This window comes from Dipodomys merriami, unplaced genomic scaffold, assembly GCF_024711535.1.
Source record: "Dipodomys merriami isolate MVZ:Mamm:240054 unplaced genomic scaffold, mDipMer1.0.p SCAF_21, whole genome shotgun sequence".
NCBI classification, from domain to species: domain Eukaryota; kingdom Metazoa; phylum Chordata; class Mammalia; order Rodentia; family Heteromyidae; genus Dipodomys; species Dipodomys merriami.
The window spans coordinates 4,424,366-4,431,754 of record NW_027203493.1 but is presented as its reverse complement, the minus strand read 5'-3'; the positions used below and the strand labels follow the sequence as shown (position 1 = coordinate 4,431,754).

Here is a 7,389-nt window from a genome sequence, read left to right as displayed (position 1 = left end):
CTTACTTGGCTTCTAAATTTTAGATACTAAAAGCAGAAAAACTTTCCATTTCAGACATAAAGAAAATGTACCTAGGTATTGGAAAATGGTGGATGATGACCTCAGTTAAGGATGACTGATCTATTACTGTCTCTGTCTCTAAAGTAGGCCATGCATAGTGTATTTCTGTAAAATGAAATTAATTTTTAATATCATACATTGAAAAGTCCAGATATATGGTAATTGTACTTTGTTTACTAAAGACTCCTGTGAATTAACAAAGGAAATCTGTTGACTAAGCTTACAGCTCTACTTACAATAGGTTTTATGATAAACCTCGATGGAGACACACAACCTCACGGTGCTGAGAGAATTCATCCTGATGGGCATCACGGATCGTCCTGAGCTGCAGGCGCCATTGTTCACTCTGTTCCTCCTCATCTACGTGGTCTCCGTGGTGGGCAACTTGGGCATGATAGTCCTTACCATGGTGGACTCCAGGCTACAGACTCCGATGTACTTTTTTCTCAGACACCTGGCTTTCACTGATCTTGGTTATTCCACAACGGTGTGCCCCAAAATGTTAGTGAATTTCGTGGTGGATCAAAATATAATCTCCTATAATTTTTGCGCCATACAACTAGCTTTCTTCCTTGTGTTCATCATTAGTGAACTCTTTATTCTGTCGGCCATGTCCTATGACCGCTACGTGGCCATCTGCAAACCACTGCTCTACACCATCATCATGTCACAGAGAGTGTGTCATATGCTGGTGGCAATCCCCTATCTCTACTGCACATTTGTGTCTCTTCTCGTCACCATAAAGATTTTCACTCTGTCCTTCTGTGGCTACAATGTTATCAGTCATTTCTACTGTGACAGCCTTCCTTTGCTATCTTTGCTCTGCTCAGATACACAGGAAATTGAATTGATCATTCTAATCTTAGCAGCCTTTGATTTGATCTCCTCTCTGCTGATAGTCCTTGTGTCCTACCTGCTCATTCTTGTATCCATCCTCAGGATACAATCTGCTGAGGGCAGACGCAAGGCTTTTTCTACTTGTGGGTCTCACTTGACAGTAGTCATTGTCTTCTATGGAACGTTGATATTTATGTATGTGCAGCCCAAGTCCACTCACTCAGTAGATACAGAGAAAGTGGCTTCCTTGTTTTACACCTTGATTATCCCCATGTTGAATCCCTTGATTTATAGCCTGAGGAACAAAGATGTCAAAAATGCTTTACAGAGGATTTGGAATCGCTTACACAGATTCATTGGGTTCTGATAAAAATAGGGCTATTGGTAATTGGGTTATGTGCATAAATATTTCTTTTGTATAAACCCATCCAGAAACTTGGCAATGTTTGGTTCAATACATATTTGCCTGTTGTAGTGTACATATAGGTACTTTTAATTGCTTTTCATAGGTTAATGTGAAAACAACTTAAAAAAACAAAGTTTTTATATAAAAAAATAGACAAAATGGAATGATTTTAAAGAAAATAGATATGCTCAATGGATATAGAGCAAAGATAATCAGAAAAGGAAAGCAAATGTGCTATGGGAGAGTAGAGAACTCTTGGAATGACAGGACAGAATGATAAGTGTCTTGTGCTTCTGTGACTCATTGTAATAAAACCTGCAGAGCCAATCTCCTGTTTGTACATTTTGTTTGTGTATAAACCATCTCATCCCTTCTGTCTTAGTGCCCATATTTTTCACTAGTGAATATTGTAATTGTATTTAATATTGAATGCTTTCATAATGCATGAAAATATAAAGCTTTATGATTAGGCTTAAAGAATATTTATCCTAGACATTGCTCTCTCACTCACTCATTCTCATTCTTCCCAGTACATTTATTTCCATAAAAGTCTGCTAACTGAAATTCAGTAATCCATATACATTCTAGCTGACCCATATGTTTGCCTGAGTTTTCTCATTTTTCTGTGTCTCATGGCAGTATGAATTAAGTTAAATATTTTGTAGCCATTTATAAAAATTTAGAAATTTATGCTTTTATTCTAGTTTTCTTGCATAACTGCTCATTCAGCTTTATAAACTTTTAAAAAAATTAATCTAGAAAAAAGAGATTAATTATACTTAAAATTAAAAAAATTAATCTAGAAAAAGAGATTAATTATACTTAAAATTTGTATGCCTTTTGTGTTTTTCTCTTTGGATAAGTAGACAATTCAATGAAGAAATATTTTTTTATATTATTGGTAAACTTAGTATTTCTCCACTGTGATCATTATGGAATACACTCTATATTCTCACTAGCTTTACTAATTAGCTGCCTGCAACCATTTCTCAGATTGAAAACAAAGATAACTAAATAGATAATATCATGCTTCAGGCTTTTGCAGTGCCTTTTGATTGTGAAGGAACTTAACTGTACAAATAAAGTCTGACAAGTAGAATATGGCGATTATAAGAAAATGTAAGAGAATCAAATTCTTTTATTTTAGACATGATTCTTTCACACTAGACACTATGTTGGAAATGAAATATACAACTTGAGGGAGGGATGACAGGAGGGGAATAACTGGGAGAGAATGAGGAAGAGGGAGATACTGTTCAAATGGAGATGTACTCATTACTTGATTTATGTAACTGTAATCCCTCTGCACATCACCTTAAGAGTAAAAAAAAATTTAAAGAAATAATTCTTTCATATCACAGTCATATTTCCCTATGAAAATGCATTTCCTTTTTTATTTATTATTTTTTTTTGTTAAAATACCATACAGAGGGGTTACAACTACATGGGCAAGGTAATGAGTGCACTTCTAATCAAGCATTGTTGCCTCCTCCTTTGTTTCCTCTTTTTAAAAAAAAATCCTGAGTCTCTTTTTTTTAATATTACTTTTATTTTGGTTTTTTTTTTCCTTTCCCCTCCCCAAAGTAGAGAAATGTATATACAAGATGCAGGTCACTGACCTCAAATACAGTGAAAACAGATTATACCATAGTAGAGGAACATACAAAGAAACAAAAAAATGACATGGTACGTTATAAGAATGTTAGAAAAATAGCAAAAAAGAAAAAAATTGTATCCCTATCTTGGGTTTCATTTTGCTTAACATAATTTCATATGGTCATATGTACATATGTACATATTACCTTTTCTGCTTATCCTAGACATGTACTAATTATTGCAAATAAGGGAAACCATGGGACCTACGTTTCTTTGGGCCTGGCTTACTTCACTTAACATAATTTTTTCCAACTCTTTCCATTTCCTAACAAATGTGGCAATGTCATTTTTTCTGATGAAGGCATAGAATTCCTGTGTGTGTGTGTGTGTGTGTGTGTGTGTGTGTGTGTGTGTGTGTGTGTGTGTGTATCACATTTTCTTCATCCATTCATCTACTGAGGGGCAGCTGGGTTGGTTCCATAACTTAGCTATAGGAAATACAATAAACATAAATGCGCTGATAGCCTTAGTATGGCCTTGGTTTTGATCATTTGGGTAAATGCCTGAAAGTGGGATTGCTAGGTCATAGGGGAGCTCTAAGTGGAGTCTTTTGAGGAACCTCCATACTACTTTCCAAAGTGGTTTAACAAGTTTACACTCCCACCAACAATGCAGTAGGATTCCCTTTTGGCCACATCCCCTCCAGCATCTGTTGTTATTAGAGTTCTTGATTATAGCCATTCTAACTGGGGTGAGGTGGAATCTCAATGTTGTTTTGATTTGCATTTCTTTTATGGCTAGAGAGGTTAAGCATTTTTTCATATGTGTATCGGCCATTCTTATTTCCTCTTCAGAGAAGTTTCTCTTTAAGTCGTTAGCCCACTGATTTATCAGGATTTTGTTTATTTGAGGAGTTGTTGTTGGGGGATTTAATTTTTGAGTTCCAGGTATATTTGAGATATGAGACCCTTGTCCGTTTTATGGCTAGTGAAGATCTTCTCCCAATCCGTGGGCTTTCGGTTGATCTTGCTAGCTATGTCCATTGCCATGCAGAAGCTCTGCAGTTTCATGCAATCCCCTCTGTCCAACCTTTCTTTGATTTGATGTGTTTCTGGGTATCTATGATGAAAATTTCAGCCTATGCCAAGGAGACCTAGGGTTTCTCCTATTCCTTCCTGTAATGTTTTCTTTGTCTCTGAGGTCTTTGATCCATTTGGAGTTGATTCTGTTTCAGGGTGATATGTAAGGATCTCCCTTTAGTTTTCTACAGGTGGTTAACCAATTTTGCCAGCACCATTTACTGAAGAGGCTGTCTTTCTTCCATTCTATTTTTTTTAGCTCCCTTATCAAAGATCAGGTGGCTATGTCTGTGGGTTCATTTCTGGGTTTTCAGTTCTATTCCATTGGTTCTCAGGTCTGTTCTTGTACCCGTGCCAAGCTGTTTCGATTACTATGGCTTTGTAGTAGAGTTTGAAATTTGATATTGATATTCCTCCAGCACTGTTCTTTCTGTTAAGGATCGTTTTTGCTATTCGGGTCTTTTATTGTTCCATACGAATTTTTGGATTGCTTCTTCTATTTCATTGAAGAATGAGGTTGAAATATTGATAGGTATAGCATTGAATTTGTAGATACCCTTGGGAAGTATTGCCATTTTCACAATGTTGATCCTTCCGATCCAAGAGCATGGGAGGGTTTTCCACTTCCTAAGTTCTTTTTTGATTTCCTTTTTCAGGTTTTTAAAGTTCTCATCGTAGAGGTCCTTCACTCCTTTAGTTAGCTCTTAGGTATTTTATTTTTGTAGGGCTATAACAAAAGGAGTTGCTTTCTTGATTTCAGCCTAGCTCTTCTCATTGTTGGCATACAGAAAAGCCATTGAATTTTGAGGGTTAATTTTATACCCTGCAACTTTGCCAGAATTTTGAATCAGCTTGAGTAATTTGGGATTGGAGTTCAGGGGATCCTTTGAATAAAAGATTATGTCATCTGCAAAGAGGGAGAGTTTTACTTCATCTTTCCCTATTTGGATCCCCTTTATGTTTGCATCTTGTCTTATTGCTGTAGCTAGGCATTCTAATACTAGATTGAAGAGATGTGGAGTGAGTGGACATCCTTGTTTTGTTCCTGAATTTAGAGGAAATGGCTTTAGTTTTTCACCATTAAGTATAATACTGGCTGTATGTTTGTCATATACAGCCTTTATTTTACTGAGGAATGTTCCATGGATTCCTAGTTTTTCCAGAGTCTTCATCATAAAGGGATCTTAGGTCTTGTCAAATGCTTTTTCTGCATCTATTGAGATAACCATGTGGTTCTTATCCTTGCTCTTGTTGATGTGATGAATTATATTGATTTGCATATATTGTACTAGCTTTGCATCCCTGAAATGAATCCTGTTGGATCATGATGTATGATTTTTTAAATTAACTGTGAAGTCGATTTTATTGAGAAGATTTGCATCAGAGTTCATCAAAGAAATGGGTCTATAGGTCACTTTCTTTGATGAGTCCTTGTCTGGTTTGGGGATGAGGGTTACGATGGCTTCATAGGAAGAGGTTAATAGTGAACTTTCTCTCTCAATTTCATTGAAGGTTTGGAGGAGTATTGGTGTGAGTTCTGCTTTGAAGGCCTTGTAGAATTCCACTGTAAACCCATCTGGTCCTGGGATTTTCTTAGATAGGAGGACTTTTATTGCTGTTTCTATTCTGATGCTTCATATGGGTCTGTTAAGTTGGTTTAATTCATCTTGGTTTAGTTCTGGCATGTCGATATTTGCTAGGAAAACATCAATTTCTTTCAGCTTCTCAAACTTATTAGCATAAAGGTTTGAGACGTATTCCCTTTAAAATTTCTTAATCTTTGTTGTTTCCATTTTGATTTTTCCATTCTCATCTCTGAGTTTGTTTATTTGGCTGTGTTCTCTTCTTTTTCTGATAAGATTTGCTAAGGGTCTGTCAATTTTGTTAATTTTTTGAAGAAACAACTCTGTTTTGTTGATTCTTTCTATGGATTTTTTGGATTCTAATTCATTCAATTGATTTAATTTTAGTTGTTTCCATCTACTGACTTCTGTTTCTTATGTGTCATATATTCTGTGGGTTTTTTGTTTTGTTTTGTTTTGTTTCCTCCATTTAAAGTTCTCCCTTGAGTTTGTGACTGAACTCTGAATTTTGTGTGTATACTTTGAACACCAGTACGGTCTTAGAAAGACTGTCCTACCATTGTAAAGTGACAGTTTTATTTTGGGCAATCATGGGATTTAACATCAGGGACTCCTGACTGGCAGACAGTTGTTCTATTGCTTAACTTCATCTCCAGCCTAACATTATTGAGTGTGATTTCTCAGAATCTATACCACAGGAAGACACTGGATTTGAAAGAATCAGAAAGTGGAATCCTTGTTGAATCCTGTGAATTCAGTGGAAATGTTGGAGACAAAAGCTGCTTTAGATTTGTTAAGAGCTTAAATAAAACCAACTGAGTTTTATTAAAATAGTTATAACCTTTAGAAAAAGTTATACAGCATATAGAACTTATAGTGAGACTCACAATATTCAGTATCCAATATCAATGAATAGATAAGAGAAAGTATAATCATGTGACAGTATATAATAACAATTTAAATATCTTGAAAGAACAGTGGTGATAAAAATTTACAGGAGTGGACTTTACAACAATAAATATTAATAAGCTCAAAATACAGAATGGTATAACAAAATATTAGTAATATAAGGAAAAATGATTAGCATTATAAGAAAAATTAAAATTATCAAAGTAGATTTCTATAGAAGAAAAATACAAGACTATAGAAAAGAAACACATAATTATGCAATCAGAATATTATGAGGTTATATGCTGAAAAAGGTAACATGTCTTAGCTTAAGGATACCAAAATAGCAACTATTCTAAATGAATAGCTCTGCATTCTTTTTGAGAAGAAACAAAAATACTGAATAAAGCTATCTGCAGAACAAGAACAAGTTACTTCCCATATGTTCAAACACAGATATAAGTGGAGAGAAAATACTATATTACACAGAATATACATGGTTGCTGTTCAGAATTTTTCCCAATACAATTTTAAAGGAATCCCCAATGAGACAGGCATAAAATACTAAAATGACATAACTCTAAGAAGTAAAATAAAAAAGAATATATGTAGGTGCATCAAAATCAAATCTCCAGAAAATATATGAAAAAATTGTTTAACCACTGGTTTCTTTAGAGATACAATATATCTCCTAGGACATTGCTTTTTATCAACCTATAACTACATATCAAAAATATATTGGGATTGGGGAAGTGAAAGTAGTAGAAAAATGAGAGAAGGGGTTACAAGTTTGACAAGAAATGTACATATTTCTTTACTTGTGTAACTGTAATCCCTCTGTACATCCACTTGACAATAAAAAGGAAATTAAAAAAGAATGGAACAAAAATATACATAGAAGAACAGTAAGGATATTATCAAACATTATTCTTCTCTTTGT

The 7,389-nt window shown here is 34.8% G+C and overlaps 1 protein-coding gene across 1 annotated transcript; it reads left to right on the top strand.

Moving 5' to 3' along the window:
• Nucleotides 1–319: 319 nt before the first annotated feature.
• Nucleotides 320–1,264, top strand: LOC138834151 (olfactory receptor 8K3-like). The gene has a single exon (XM_070032909.1). It carries the CDS (start codon nucleotides 320–322, stop codon nucleotides 1,262–1,264), a length of 945 nt encoding a protein of 314 aa, XP_069889010.1.
• The last annotated feature ends 6,125 nt before the right edge of the window (nucleotides 1,265–7,389 follow it).